This window comes from Fundulus heteroclitus, chromosome 24 (genome assembly GCF_011125445.2).
Source record: "Fundulus heteroclitus isolate FHET01 chromosome 24, MU-UCD_Fhet_4.1, whole genome shotgun sequence".
Classification (NCBI taxonomy): domain Eukaryota; kingdom Metazoa; phylum Chordata; class Actinopteri; order Cyprinodontiformes; family Fundulidae; genus Fundulus; species Fundulus heteroclitus.
This window is the reverse complement of record NC_046384.1, coordinates 5,984,643-6,000,573: the sequence shown is the minus strand read 5'-3', so window position 1 is coordinate 6,000,573 and position 15,931 is coordinate 5,984,643. Positions and strand designations below refer to the sequence as shown.

Below are 15,931 nucleotides of genomic sequence, written 5' to 3'. Positions count from 1 at the left end.
CTCCAGTGGAGATTAATCAGATAAAATCTAGATGCTGTCAAACTGGATTAAGGGGAATCTGTGGAGAAATAAAATAAATCAATGGGTTTTGGATTTTAGAGGAACTGACGAAGAGTCTGATTTATGTGCTTAAGACAACAGAAACCTAGACAGACGGGTCCAAACAGACAGGATCAGATCTACAGTCAAAGGAAACCTGGACCCTTCACTAATGGCCAGACCGGAACCTTCTCTGTCTGGGGAGATTTATTTTCCTGTAAATTGGTATTAAAGGTTGTTTTATACTCAACAAGCGTCTAAAGTTTGAGTCTGGGCTAAATGGATAAATCAGTTTTCCTGGTTGTAGTTCAGGACAGAGGCTGATGAATCCAGATGGGTCTGTGAGAGTCATTTCAGGGCCACGTTCGCTGCGGGAAGGTCCAGATATTAAATCTAGACGGATTAGTTTCAATCTGACATATGATACGTGCCACTTGATCTTTCAGGAACTGTGGATTCATTTGAAAGTGATGGATTTTTAAAAGTGAAAGTCTTTGTCAGCATGTGATATTTACACGTGAAATAACTCTGATTCCTGCATTTCTCGTGATTTCCTAACGAATTTTACTCTCAGTTCCTGTTTTCTTTGAGCTGAACCTTCATCGTCTTTTGAAGACAAAATCACATTTATTCAGTTTTATGAAACGGCTGCAGCCGACGCCTTAAAGCTGAACTGCAGATCTCCCTTCAGCAGCATTTAATGTCTCCAGGTAGCCCTGAGACATGGTTGAGTGTAACGTAATAAAGTGGGATCATATGTCACAAGTTTAAGGAAGTGAAAATAAACCGAACAGAAAGAGATAAACCTTCCATGCTGCACTATCCGCTGTGAGATACAAGGAAACCATCAGAGCAGCAAGAACCTGAAAAGAAGATCCATCAGCCGGTGAGTCCTCAGCCTCATTAATTCCCAGAGCTGGGTAGTAACTAGTTACATTTACTCAGTTACATTCACTTCAGTACATTTTTGAGCAAAATTTACTTTTAGAATAGAATAGAATAGAATTCAACTTTATTGTCATTGCACTGTCACAAGTACAAAGCAACGAAATGTGGTTTGCATCTATCCAGAAGTGCTATACAGAATATAAACATTATTTATAAGTGTATGTATAAGTAAAAAGTAATAGTAGGGGACTGTAAAATGTTGTGTATAAATATAAATATGGGAGCTATATGCACAGATTATACAGAATATACAGGAATGTTAGGAAAATGATTATATATGTATTAGTGGGTTTATAATACAAGATAAATAATGGCAGATAAGATTTACAGAATCTATACAGATTGTATACAAATTGTGTGTGTGTGTAAGGGGGGGCAGTCCATTTTAGGAGTGCACGTTATTTTTTACTTTTACTTGAGTCATATTTTTACTCAAGTATCACTTCTCTTATTTGAGTAAAACATCTGTTTACTCTATGTGCTGTGAGTAACTTCACAAACACAGAACATACTTATATTAGTTTATATTAAAGTGAGACTTAAAGCTTTGTTACTTTAATGTTATTTTCTATCTTTTTGAGCTTGTGGAGTCATTCGGAGGTTAAATGATCATACAGTAAACAGTAGATATTGTTATTGGAAGTACTTTGCACTGTTCTAACATACTGTATATATATATATTAACTGCTGTTAAGTATTTCTTTAAGTTTAACGTTGAAAAATTGTGTTTCTTCCTGAATTTGATGTTTTGTAATGATGTTATTCTTGGTATATTTTTCATTTTTGTCTTTAAGATACCAGCATTTACACATAACCTTATATTTCGGTCTGACTACATCATTTTAAGTATTAAATCCTCAGCTGTTATGCACTGCAAAAACATAACCAAAAATAAGTAAAGATCAGAATTTGATTTACCTGCTCAAATCAAGGACAAAATTAGTGCATTTGTCCTTGATTTGAGCAGGTAAATCAAATTATCTGCCAATAGGATGAGTATTTTCACCCCTAAAATAAGATAATTAGATATAATGCACTTGAAATAAGATGATGGAGATGAATTGCTCCTGTTTTAAGTGCAAAAATCTTATTCCATTGGCAAAGCATCTTATTTACCTGCTCAAATCAAGGAAAAATACACTCATTTTAAGAACATTTTAGTTATTTTTATTTCCGTTTTTGCAGTGTGAGTAGTAACTCAGTACTTGGGTAGCCTTCTTACCGAATACTTTTTTACGTACTTGAATAATTTCTTGGCTGACTACTTTTGACTTTTACTTGAGTAATAATATGGCGAAGTAGTGCTACTCTTATTTAAGTAAAATGTTTGGCCACTCTACCCACCTCTGGTCATTTCTGCTGCAACAAACCTGCTACACAGCTTCATGAACTGTACCCTAACAATGTTGTATATCAACAATTTGAGCTGCTAAATCAGACTATTTGCCATTGGAATAAGATTTCTGCACTTAAAATAGGATTAACTCATCTCAATCATCTTATTTCAAGTGCAGTTTATCTAATTATCTTATTTTAGGGGTCAAAATGCTCATTCCATTGGCAGATAATCTTATTTACCTGCTCAAATCAAGGGTAAATACACTCATTACAAGACAATTTTACTTATCTTAAGTTCCCTTTTTGCTGTGCAGACAGTTGAATACAGACAAACTTTATTGTCATTCAACTGCAAATTCACAATGTACATGTGAGTGAACTTTTGTTGCAAGGCTCAGAGTGATAAAAACAGAAGACAAAAGAGAAACAATATAAATATAAGTATTCATCATTCGTCGAAAAGGTAACTGCAAACTCAAAAAAGACATTTTATATGTACAGAAAAGTTATGTGTAGGATCAAATGAGTTGAGCAAGTATATGTAGCAGTGGGATTGCAGTAATAAGACCACATGGTGTTACTCAGTGCAGTAGACTTCACAGTGTCCCTGTAAAGTGACTAGTTTTGTGTGTATGAGAGGGAGGGAGGGGGGGGGGGGGGGGGGGGGGGGGGGGTATAGTGTCCGATATTAACTTCCTGATTCACCAGCCAAGTTGGCTGGTAGATGTAAAAATCAGCCGGCCAAGCATATTTTTTACCGGCCAAAATATAAATTCTGATTGACCCTAAATATCTCCACATAATCCCGTTATGTAATTAGCCTGAGCTAAATGCTAGTTATTAGCAAATGGACATGACGTAGTACTTGCATCACATGTGCAAGGGTTTGTGTACGTGCGTGTTTGATGTCATACGAGCTGAAAGCAGAGGAACATAAAGAAGCATCCATCCAAATGATAAAGAGAAAAACACGACTTGTTTGGTACAAACTTTTTCTCACCATTGTGGAAGCTAGCCCTCTGAAATTTACTCGCCAAACAGAAGATTTACTTGCATTTGGCGTCTGGTGGGTGTTAATTTCAGACCCTGGTGGTGGTGGTGATGTTTTTGGGAGTTTAGCAGTCTTATGACGTGGAGAGAAGCTGTTGTTAAATATGGTTGTTCTGCATTTGAAGCTGCTGAACGTCTTGCCAAAGGGCAGCAGGATGAAGAACCCATCATGGGGGTGGGGGGGTCCTTTATGGTTGTCTGAGCCCTGGTCATGCAGTGTCTGCGAGTGGCGTCATAGATGTAGGGATATATGAGGGTGTTCCAATGGGACAATGATCCAATGACACGTCTGCACCTGAATGCATAATTTTGACCCTCTTTGGATTTAGAGGAGTCATTAACCCAATACCTGCTTTTATACATCAATACAATTTGATGTTGTGTGTGTTTTTAAATAACTCATTAAAATGTATAGTTCTAATGCCCAAGTTCAGTGGGTGGAAACTTCAGATGAGGAGCCTAACTCAAAAACCCGTCTCGTTACTCTCTGGAGACTGTGGTTTCTCCACAGCCTCAAAGCAGAAGATAAAACTGACACAAAAAGTTACTTTTAGGGGCTGAAAATGCAACAATAGTTTGTCTCAAACTGGGTAGTTTGTGGTTTGAAGAAGTGCAGCAGCCCATGTGAGTTTCTCTTTCACACTGCTGACAGTCCCATGGCTTGGGGTTTGGAGTGCTTCTGTCCAGAACGTTTGTCTCAGTATTGGTTTTGTTGGGATTTCCTCGATGTTGGCCAAACTTTATGAGCTTGTGTTTCTTGTATTTGTCCTCCTTACACTATAGTGATGGCTTTTGTTTCTTCTGCATATGAAGGTTGACGGTGTGTCATGGAGCCAAGTGAGGACAGAAAGGAGGGAGTCCCTCCCACTAAGGCCGCTCTGTGTGGGGAACATGAGATCCAGAGGTGAGATCACATTCTCTACGTGTCCAGGACCCCCATCCCAGATCTAAGCACTGATTTCACCAAAAACCGTCTTTATTCACAGAAAACTATCTGAACCCGAACCCAGCTGTGTGTCTTTTAAGAGCAGTGGGTCAAAGAACAATCCGTTAACCAACTTTAAAGAGTAAGTTCACATTTGACTTATATGGTCAGTTGTAAAACGTAACTGTACTTAACTACGCAGGAAATACCAAAGTAAATTCATGATGAGGTCGTTTCTAGGATCCGAGACAGATCATATACGTGTGAGCCTGGGCGGGGACATGTGTCCTTCAGGAGCGACTGGTCCAATGATCACCCACCGGTCAATTTCAGGAGACAGCCTGCCTCTCAATCAAAGTACGTCAACATATTTTACTCTGAAAGCACATAATGACTTCTTCTAAATGACTGAAAGAATAACTGATCTTTTCATTCATCTCAGCAGAGCATTTCTTTTTCACCACTGTAATCTAAAAGTTCACATCATGGTCAGATACCTTGAATTTAACTCAGAGTGGCAGCTCTCATATGAACTCTTTCTTCTGAGTTCTCAGATTTCAGCAGAAAGGTGGCTCCCCCAGTCGCCATTAGCTTGAATAATTGATCTTAAATTACATAAATATTTTTCCAATCGCAAAAATCACTTGTAACGGTCAACATAGTTGGACTTTCCATTCGGAAAGTTGGAGAAATTATTTACGGCCGATTGTCAGATTCAACATGCATCTCCTCGCGTCAACGGCAGTAAGACACAAATAAAAACTGGTGTTTGCCTGCGAAAAGTACAGTTTTACTGTACGTTTAGAAGAGGTACCACAAACAAAACAACAGCTTTCGCGGCCGTCGCCATGTTGGATTCCTAACCTTTTTTACTTATTTCTTTGTTTTTTGGAATCCCAACTCCAGCTGTATTAACTGGAATGCTTTTGCCTTGGGCTTACACTGCAAAAAGGGAACTGAAAGTATGTCAATTTTTCTTTAAATTTGTGTATTTTTCCTTGATTTGAGCAGGTAAATTATACTGTTTGCTAATGGAATACGATTTTTGGCACTTAAAATAAGAACAGTTCATCTCCATTATCTAAGTTGAAGTACAGCATATCTAATTATCTTATTTTAGGAGTAAAAATACTAAGTCAATTGGCAAATAGTCCTATTTAGCTGCTCAAATCAAGGAAAAATACACTAATTTAAAGAAAATTCAACTTACTTTAAGTTCCTTTTTTGCAGTGTACACCTTTCCCAGCTCCTACTTGCATTTTCCGGCCACATTCGGACACAAACACTCCTAATCTGATCAGTGATACTTTCAAATCTCTAAAACGTTGAGGTGCAACCTGATAACCAAATCATCTTACAGAATTTCTCTGATTTCCTGTATTTCAAAGAGAGGACCAGCAGAACGCAGGCATACCCAGTTCTCAGCCAACCAAGCAAACACAACTGGACTCCATATTTACGGTCAGTATTTGTACAACTACCCACAGACAAGCAGTCTGTCCCACACGGCTCTGTTGGGTGGCTCTGTGATTAGTCTGAGGCTTCACGTTCTTCGGTTCCAGCTGCTGGAGGACAACGTTGTCGCGTTTGTGAAGAGGGAACTGCAAAAGATCCAGAAGGCTTTGAGCTTGGATTACCAAGACTTTTCAAGGAGCCAGATTGAAGGCGAGGAGAGGGAGGAGGAGGAAGATGAAGAGCACAGGAGGAGCAGCTCCGAGGCATTTGAGACGATCACGCTGTACTTCCTCAGGAGGATGAAGCAGGACAACCTGGCTGACTGTCTGGAGAGCAGTGAGAATATGTCTTTAGCTAAATCCCCGACGCATTTACCCATGAATGAAAAGGCTCAGCTGACATACAGCCTTAAGAGAAATGTAATGCTTCATTGTTTCTTTTTTATCTTTTCTAAGAACTTTCTGCTGCACTTTGCCACCACCATCTGAAATCTAATCTGAAGAAGAGGTTCCGGTGCGTGTTTGAGGGGATCGCCAAAGCAGGAAGTCCAACCCTTCTGAACCAGATTTACACCGAGCTCTACATCACAGAGGGAGGGACCGGAGAGGTCAACGGTGAACATGAGGTCAGACAGATCGAAACAGCATCCCGGTCACCGGACAAGCCGGAGACAACCATCAGACAGGAAGACATCTTTAAAGTCCCGCCTGGAGGAGATCAACCAATCAGAACAGTGATGACAAAGGGCGTGGCTGGCATTGGGAAAACGGTCTTAACGAAGAAGTTCACGCTGGACTGGGCTGAAGGCAAAGCCCACCAGAACATCCACTTCATATTTCCATTCACCTTCAGAGAGCTGAATGTGCTGAAGGAGAAGAAGTTCAGCTTGGTGGACCTTGTTCATCATTTCTTTACTGAAACCAAAGAAATCTGCAGCTTTGACCACTTCCAGGTTCTGTTCATCTTTGACGGTCTGGATGAGAGTCGACTTCCTCTGGACTTCCAGAACCAGGAGATCCTGACTGATGCTACAGAGTCAACCTCAGTGGATGTTCTGCTGACAAACCTCATCAGGGGGAACCTGCTTCCCTCTGCTCGCCTCTGGATAACCACGCGACCTGCAGCAGCCAATCAGATCCCTCCTGAGTGCGTCGGCATGGTGACAGAGGTCAGAGGGTTCACTGACCCACAGAAGGAGGAGTACTTCAGGAAGAGATTCAGAGATGAGGAGCAGGCCAGGAGGATCATCTCCAACATGAAGACATCAAGAAGCCTCCACATCATGTGCCACATCCCAGTCTTCTGCTGGATCACCGCTACGGTTCTGGAGGATTTACTAAAAGCCAAAATCGGACGAGAGCTGCCCAAGACCCTGACTGAGATGTACATCCACTTTGTGGAAGTTCAAGCCAAAGTGAAGAAGGTGAAGTACGACGGAGGAGCCGAGACGGATCCCCCCTGGAGCCCAGAGAGCAGGAAGATGATCGAGTCTCTGGGGAAACTGGCGTTTGATCAGCTGCAGAAAGGAAACCTGATCTTCTATGAATCAGATCTGACAGAGTGTGGCATCGATGTCAGAGCCGCCTCGGTGTGCTCAGGAGTGTTCACACAGATCTTTAGGGAGGAGAGAGGAGGGCTGTTCCAGGACAAGGTGTTCGGCTTCGTCCATCTGAGCGTTCAGGAGTTCCTGGCGGCTCTTCACGTCCACATGTCGTTCGTCAAGCTCGGCGTCAACCTGCTCGAAGAAAAACACCCAACGCTCAACTGGTCGGCCATTTTCAAGCAGCCAAAACAAAAGCACCTGCACCTGGTTGCCGTGGACAAAGCTTTGGAGAGCCCCAACGGTCACCTGGACCTGTTCCTCCGGTTCCTCCTGGGTCTCTCGGTGCAGCACAATCAGACTCTCCTGCGAGGCCTGCTGGCACAGACGGGGAGCAGCTCACAGGCCAATCAGAAGATAGTCCGCTACATCAAGGAGAAGATCAGCGAGAATCAGTCCGCTGAGAAGAGCATCAACCTGTTCCACTGTCTGAACGAGCTGAACGACCGATCTCTGGTGGAGGAGATCCAGCAGTCTCTGAGCTCTGGGAGTCTCTCCACCGGTCAGCTGTCGTCTGCTCAGTGGTCCGCTCTGGTCTTCATCCTGCTGTCATCGGAGAAAGATCTGGATGTGTTTGACCTGAAAAAGTACTCTTCTTCTGAGGAGGCTCTTCTCCGGCTGCTGCCGGTGGTCAGAGCCTCCAGAAAAGCTCTGTAAGTAGTCGCTTTGGCAAATTATCTGCGACTGCCATTGTCCGTTTAACTCCAGTACGTGAAGTCTTGTTTGAAGCATTTGAAAATTTCTATTAGTCAAATTGAGGGCTTCGTGCTAAGATTTTCTTTTAATCCCCTTTCAATCCAAAAAGAGAACTAAAAATAAGTAACATTTTCTTGAAATTAATGTATTTGCCCTTGATTTGAGCAGATAAATAAGATTATTTGCCAATGGAGTGAGAATTTCTACCCCTAAAATAAGATAATTAGACATACTGCACTTGAAATAAGATGATGGAGATGAATTGTTCCTATTTTAAGTGCAAAAATCTTATCCCATTGGCAAATAGTCCTATTTATCTGCTCAAATCAAGGAAAAATACTTTAATTTCAAGAAAAAAAATCTTATTTTTAGGTCTATTTTTGCAGTGGAGCAGAAGTGCCAGAATTAGTTACAATAAAGTCCTGAGCAACATAGAAAAATAGCCACACAATATTCAGGACAAGTCTCTGGTTTTTGTTCGTGTAACCAAGCCTCCTTTACTGCAAATCTAAGCCTTTAAAAGTAACTAAATATATTTAATGTATTTTCCACTCCCTTCTCCTCAGACTATGCGACTGTAACCTTTCAGAAAGAAGCTACGAGGCTCTGTCCCACATTCTCTGCTCTGAGTCCTCTAACCTGAGAGAGATGGACCTGAGTAACAACAACATCCAGGATTCTGGGGCGGCGCTGCTGCTGTCTGGACTGAAGAGTCCGAGCTGCAAACTAGAAACTCTCAGGTCAGGTTTTCTTTTTCCACACAGTCCCATTTGCAAGTCTCTGCAATAACGTCCAAGATTTTCCAGGGTGATTTCCGTTTAGAAAAACTAAAATATATTTAGTTTTGGTCTTCTAATAGTGTTAGGAGGTAAAATGCGTGGTGTCCTGTGTCCTGTTTTGAACCGGTTCCAAACCTGGATGAATTCAAAAAAGTAAAAAAACAAAGAAAACTAGACTTGTTTTCCGTAGTTGAAGACGTTTCGCTTCTTCTCCAGGAAGCTTTCTCAATTAAATTTTTTTTTAATTGACTTCAAAATATTTTAATGACTTCATGATGCTATAGTGGCCCAATACACCTCGAGGGAACGAGGACATAAAGGTAGTTGTGTGAGAAAAGAAGATTCAGAAGAAAGGCTTAGATGGAAACAGATGACTCACTGTGGCGAGCCCTGAAAGGAAAAAACAAAAAGACGAAGACGACACAAAGAAGATGTTTGTCGAGTTAAAAACAATCTGATTTTCACTTGGGAAAAAAAAACATTTAATTAAATATTAGTGTAAAGTTAATACTTTACTTTCTTTGAACAAGCGCTTTTCATGTGTGTTCCAGCTGCCCATCAGTTCAAGTACAACATACGAGTATTTCACCTATACATTTTAAAGCTAATCTTATTACCTAATGCTTGTTATTTTGTGTTTTCCTTTAGACTCCAATCATGTAACCTCTCTCTGAGAACTTGTGGAGCTCTGGCACTCATTCTTAGCTCCCAGTCCTGTTGTCTAACAGAAGTTGACCTACGAGACAACAACCTGCAGGACCTGGGGGAGGAGTCACTTAACGGTGAACTGAAAATCTCCAATTGTACACTTGAAGTTTTCAGGTAAGCTGATCAAACTGTTTGAAGTGTGATTTTGGTGTACCTGCAAAAAGGCATTTTTTATTTTTATTTTTACTGGCCGATTTTGTTTTTCTCAAGATCGTTCATCGTGGTTTGCAATCCACTTAAGACTTGGGTAAATGGCAGCGTGCTCATCCTCACTGCTGAGGTTAAAAAGATTGATGGGTTATCTGATGTGCTCAAACTTAGCAATGACCGAACGTTACACATTCTTCAATTTTGGAGATGTGTCCACATGTTGAAATGGACCTTTATCTGTAAAGAATAATATTTTAATTGACATGTAAATTGAATCATGTTCCTTTCAGGGAGCCTGCAGGAGTCCGATGGTTGAAACCAGGACTGAGGAAGTGTAAGTACATATTTCACGGGTCATGACAGCAACACAGCTCATGTTCAACCACCTTCACACTGTCCCATCAATCATTCAGGAGTCACCATCAATAAATTATCAATAACTGCAGCTGTGTTCTTTTTCTCCGTCAGATTCCTGTCAGCTCTTGATCGACACAAACACGGTGCACAGAAACCTCAAACTGTCTGGAGGCAACAAGAAGGTGACGCGTGTGAACGAGCGTCAGTGCTATCGTCAACATCCAGAGAGATTTGATGACTGGCCTCAGCTGCTGTGCACTGATGGTCTGACTGGCCGCTGTTACTGGGAGGTTGAGTGGGAAGGAGGGGCTTTTATATCAGTGAGCTACAGAGGAATCTGCAGGAAGGGACGCAATGACGATTGTGTGCTTGGCTGGAATGATCGGTCCTGGAGTCTACACTGCTCTGGTGATCGCTACTCTGTATGCCACAACAACAGAGGAATCCCCATTCCCTCCTCTTCCTTCTCCTCTTCCATCTCTAACAGAGTAGCGGTGTATGTGGACTGTCCTGCTGGCATCCTGTCCTTCTACAGAGTCTCCTGTGACTCACTGATCCACCTCCACACCTTCAACACAACATTCACCGAGGCTGTTTATGCTGGATTTGCAGTCTGGTCCCCCGGTTCCTCAGTGTTTCTGTGTTGAGTTGAGCATAAAGGGTCTCTTCAAAGAGAGAGGAAAAACTCATGAACCCAACAAATGTCAGGTAATCATGTTTTAATGCAGTGCAGAACACAGGAAAATAATCTCAAACACTGACCCAGGTAGGAAGGACTTGGTCAACGACCCGATTTTCAGCACCTTGGACAGCTCATCAGCTTTCCAAGATGAAGAGGATCTTGAAACTCCGCCCCTTTTCTTTCAGTCTTTGTTAAATCCTGGAATGGTTTAACTTTATCTTAGTCCACGTAAGACATTCATGTACGTGTGATTACATTCACACACAGAACTTGACTCTACACGGGTGGAAAACTTGACAATAAATCAAGATGTATAGACTAAACACAGATCATCTGGGACAAGATGCTGGTAGATGAAATGTACCTGAAGCATTAAAAAACAAGTGACATTCCATTTCTAACCAGATTAATCCTGCTTTTTTGGACTTTCCTCTTCCTGAGTTCAAAGCTGAACTTTATGTTTATATAATTGCTAACTTAATTCCCATAATACCTGACATTTATTCTCTCAATTTCCTCCAGTGTATAATTTTTTTTTTGCATGTTGAAATAATGTTTATGTTGAGCACAGGATCATAGTGTCACAATTACCTCAACTATGTTTAGCACAAACTAGAAAATATATTTCAAAAGTAATTGCAAATTTCTATCAAAGAGCAGGTAATCTATATATCAACCTGCTAAGGAATCGTTTTAAGTATGTTTACCAAAGCCTGTTGGTTTTATATCAGTCATCCTGCAGATTATTACACCTGTAACCTTTGAGGTAGATGTGGTCATTTGTTCTCATTTGGAAGATAGATGTTTTGTTGAAGTACATCATTTTTTAAGTTTTTCATTGTTATTCCCTTACAATGTAAAAGTAAGGGAATAACAAAAAAGCATATTGAAATATTTATATGGCACTCTGGCTTCTCTTCTTTGGCTTTTTGTCCTGTTTTAGTTATGTTAAATATGTTTTTCAGTGTTTTATTTCTTTATACCCAAATCCTTAATACGAGGTTTTTTTTCAGTCAGAAAGCTGGGAATATAAAACAATCATTCTTTACAAAGCAGTAAAATAACTATCATTGCAGATATTTTTTTAAATTTGAAGCAATGCTTGTGGAAGTATCGGTGCTCCCTCTAGTGGACGGGGTAGTTGTTGCAGACAGTAACTGAGTTGGGACCCTGCACAGACTTTAAGCACATTCTTTATTTTCCTCCACAGGCTGCAGAGTCTGTTTAGATTAACATGTATTATTCATTCATGTTTCTCCTTTGAAAATGTGTAAAATAATGCGCGCTAAATGTGAGATCTCCTGCAACTTTACACTTGTTTAGCTCAGATTACTTAAACTCTAACGCTGTGAAGTGACTTAGCGAAAACAAAGACTGCTCATAGAGGGAAAGTGTTTCAGCTGTGTGATCAAACAGCTCAGTCATTTCTCTGAAATCAACTTCAGTTTCATTAAAGCAATAGAGAAATGTGTGAAGTTGTTAAACTAACTGAACATAATTGATGATAAGACTCATTATTATCAGTTCTTTGGTCAGACTTTTGATTTTCACACTTGGGTTTTTAACGTCTTCTCAGGCTTTGATCCCAAGCTTTATCTAGTTTGAATAAATTAAAATATATTTATCAATGGTTTATGTAATAAATATTCTAATTCTTAATAACAAGAGCAGAGACAAAAAGCAAAATTTTATTTCTTAAAGCAATATGTAAAGAATAAACCAAGTTTAAAAAAATTGCTTTATTTTGTTGTTGTACACATTTGACAGTCTAATAAAACCAGTGAATGCAGTTATTTCCTGTTTAACATTGAAGCAGAGCTGGTGGAAGTATCAGTGCTCCCTCTAGTGGACGGGGTAGTTGACTTTAGGCATATTCTTTATTTTCCTCCACAGGCTGCAGAGTCTGTTTACATTAACATGTATTATTCATTCATGTTTCTCCTGATAAAATGTGTAAAATAATGTGCGCTAAATGTGAGACCTCCTGCATCTTTACACTTGTTTAGCTCAGATTACTTAAACTCTAATGCTGTGAAGTGACTTAGTGAAAACAAAGACTGGTCATAGAGGGAAAGTGTTTCAGCTGTGTGATCAAACAGCTCAGTCTGTAGAAAGTATTCTGTGTGGTCTGTAGGGTAATTTCTCTGAAGGCTCCTGAAGACTAACAAGCTAACAAGGATAAACAACGATAAAAAACATGAAACAAGTGTTGACCTGTTGAATGGTCACTACAACATGAAACCAAAGTTAAGATGAAATGATTCTGGTAAGTCCTGGTTGCTGATAAATTGTTGGACATGATGATTTCAAAGTGTAAAGTTCTCAAACGACCGAATGAAGAACAAAAGGCAACATTTCTTGATCTCCATTCAGAGTAAAACCATCAGAGACAGGTTTCTCCTGAGACCCTGGTCTAAAGAGCAGCTGCTCCACTGTGAAGGTTCTGATGACAAAGCTGTGATTCTGGTGTCCCCTGATGTCAGCTTCATTTTCTTCATGGATCAGATGGACAGACAGACTGCAGAGACGTGTTCTGGCCTCAGAAATCGAGCCCTGCTGCTAGAGCCTGCTTTGCCCCGCCCTATAAAAGGAAGTGGAACCCTTTACTTCCTGTTTGACAGTCTGACCTTTAACCTGACCCGGTTTGGATGGAGGAAGCACATGGAGCAACCATTTGGGTAAGTGCACTTTGAGCTCAAGCGGTGACTTTAAACCTGTAACTGTATTAATGTGACTGAATGTGGAGTTCAGATGGTGAAAGGAGAGAAGGTTTAGAAGGCCATGGGGAAATCCTGGTCTGATCCGGAGAGACGGCATCCATCCTACTTTGGATGGGGCAGCTCTTCTTTCTAGAAATCTGGCCGGATTTATTAGTTCTCCTAAATGCTGACAACCCAGGGTCCAGACCAGGAAGCAGAGCCGTAGTTTAACACACCTCTCTGCAGCTTCTGTACTGTTGCCCATCCATTATCCTATTGAGACGGTGTCTTTCCCACGGCCAAAACTTAACAGATCAAAAACTTATCTAAAAGGAACAAATCATAAAGACCTAATAAAAATCAATACGGTTCACCTTGAACCTAAAAATAAAACAATTAAATGTGGTCTATTAAATATAAGGTCTCTCCCTCCAAAGACTTTGTTAGTTAATGAATTGATTTCTGATAAACAGATTGATTTGTTTTGTCTCACAGAAACCTGTCTACAAGAGGACTACGTTAGTATAAATGAGTCAACCCCCTCCAGTTATTCAAATTTCCACATTCCCAGATCTGTGGGAAGAGGAGGAGGAGTGGCAACCATCTTTCAGTCTGATTTATCAATTAGTCCCAGGCCAATTAATAACTACAGTTCTTTAGAACATTTAACCCTCGGTTTCCCTCATCCAAACTGCAAAGCAATAAAACCTCTTCTGTTTGTTGTTTTGTATCGTCCACCAGGCCCTTACACTCAGTTTTTGGATGAGTTGTCAGATTTCTTATCTGATTTGGTGTTAAATACTGATAAGGCTATTATAGTGGGTGATTTTAACATCCATGTTGACACAGAATGTGATAACCTCCAGAGTTTCCTTTTTTCACCTCCGGAATATCGCCAAAATTAGAAACATTCTGTCCAGGAGTGATGCTGAAAAACTAGTCCATGCATTTGTTACTTCAAGGCTGGACTGTTGTAACTCTTTACTATCAGGAAGTCCACAAAATGCAGTTCGAAGTCTTCAGCTGATCCAAAATGCTGCGGCAAGAGTTCTGATGAAAATCAACAAGAGGGATCATATTTCTCCAATTTTAGCTTCCCTTCATTGGCTTCCTGTTAAATCAAGAATAGAATTTAAAATTCTCCTTCTAACGTATAAAGCCCTTAATAATCAAGCTCCATCATATATCAGAGTTCTGATTACCCCATATGTTCCTAACAGAGCACTTCACTCTCAGACTGCAGGTCTGCTGGTGGTTCCTAGAGTCTCTAAAAGTAGAATGGGAGGCAGATCCTTTAGCTATCAGGCTCCTCTCCTGTGGAACCAACTCCCAGTTTTGGTCCGTGAGGCAGACACCCTGTCTACTTTTAAGACTAATGTTAAAACTTTCCTTTTTGACAAAGCTTATAGTTAGAGTGGCTCATACCCTGAGCTATCTCTATAGTTGTGCTGTGATAGGCCTAGGCTGCTGGAGGACATCAGGGTCTAATTTTCTCACTCTACTGATTTCTACTGTTCTCCAGTTTTGCATTGTATTACATTGAAATGACTGTCGTCATTTCAGCTTTTAACTTTTTGTTCTCTCTCTCTTTTTTCTTCATAGTAGGTACACCTGGTCTGGCGTTCTGTTAACTGTGACATCATCCAGAGAAGACGGCTCACCCGCTACTACCATCTAATGTAGAACAGATTACTAGATCAATGTGTGCTTCTGTGCTTTTTTGTTTCTCTTGTTGTGTCTCTGTTCTGTCTTCTGTAACCCCAGTCGGTCGAGGCAGATGACCGTTCATACTGAGCCCGGTTCTGCCGGAGGTTTTCCTTCCCGTTAATGGGGAGTTTTTCTTCCCACTGTCGCTTCATGCTTGCTCAGTATGAGGGATTGCAGCAAACCCATGTACAATGCAGATGACTCTCCCTGTGGCTCTACGCTTCTCCAGGAGTGAATGCTGCTTGTCGGGACTTTGATGCAATCAACTGGTTCCTTTATATAGGACATTTTTTACCAATCTGTATAATCTGACCCAATCTGTATAATATGATTGAACTTGATTTTGTAAAGTGCCTTGAGATGACATGTTTCATGATTTGGCGCTATATAAATAAAATTGAATTGAATTGAATTGAATTGAATAGATGTGAGGAGACCTGAAGCGGCTGCTTTGGTTCTCCAGCTTCTGGATCGGCTCAGTCAGATTGGTTCAGAGAATGGATTCAGATCTCAGTTTGTTGCATTGAAACACTAATATAGGTGATCCAAGATTCTTCTAGCTCAGCTTTGAATTTTAATCTTTTTGCTGAAGAGCTTAGATGTTTAACTGTCTTCAGAGACTCTGGTTCAATTGTGATGTTGAGATTCTGAAGGTTTGTTGAACTCAAAACTCAAAAGCTCCACCAGGATATTTTTGCTTATTTTAACTGTAGAAAGGCCATTAAATGTCCTGTGGGGAAATAATTTTGCCAATTTCACTATAGCAACTTGAAATTTCAAGATCTACCATTTTATTTT

At 40.5% G+C, this 15,931-nt stretch overlaps 1 protein-coding gene across 1 annotated transcript; it reads left to right on the top strand.

Moving 5' to 3' along the window:
• Nucleotides 1-4,368: 4,368 nt before the first annotated feature.
• LOC105917012 (NLR family CARD domain-containing protein 3) lies at nucleotides 4,369-12,177 on the top strand (the record flags this gene model as incomplete). Its single annotated transcript, XM_036128003.1, has 9 exons — nucleotides 4,369-4,442; nucleotides 4,541-4,657; nucleotides 5,689-5,761; nucleotides 5,863-6,091; nucleotides 6,211-8,008; nucleotides 8,618-8,791; nucleotides 9,479-9,652; nucleotides 9,979-10,022; nucleotides 10,157-12,177. Coding segments are annotated over 9 exons (3,219 nt in total), but the record flags the coding sequence as incomplete, so codon positions are not given.
• Nucleotides 12,178-15,931: the final 3,754 nt, after the last annotated feature.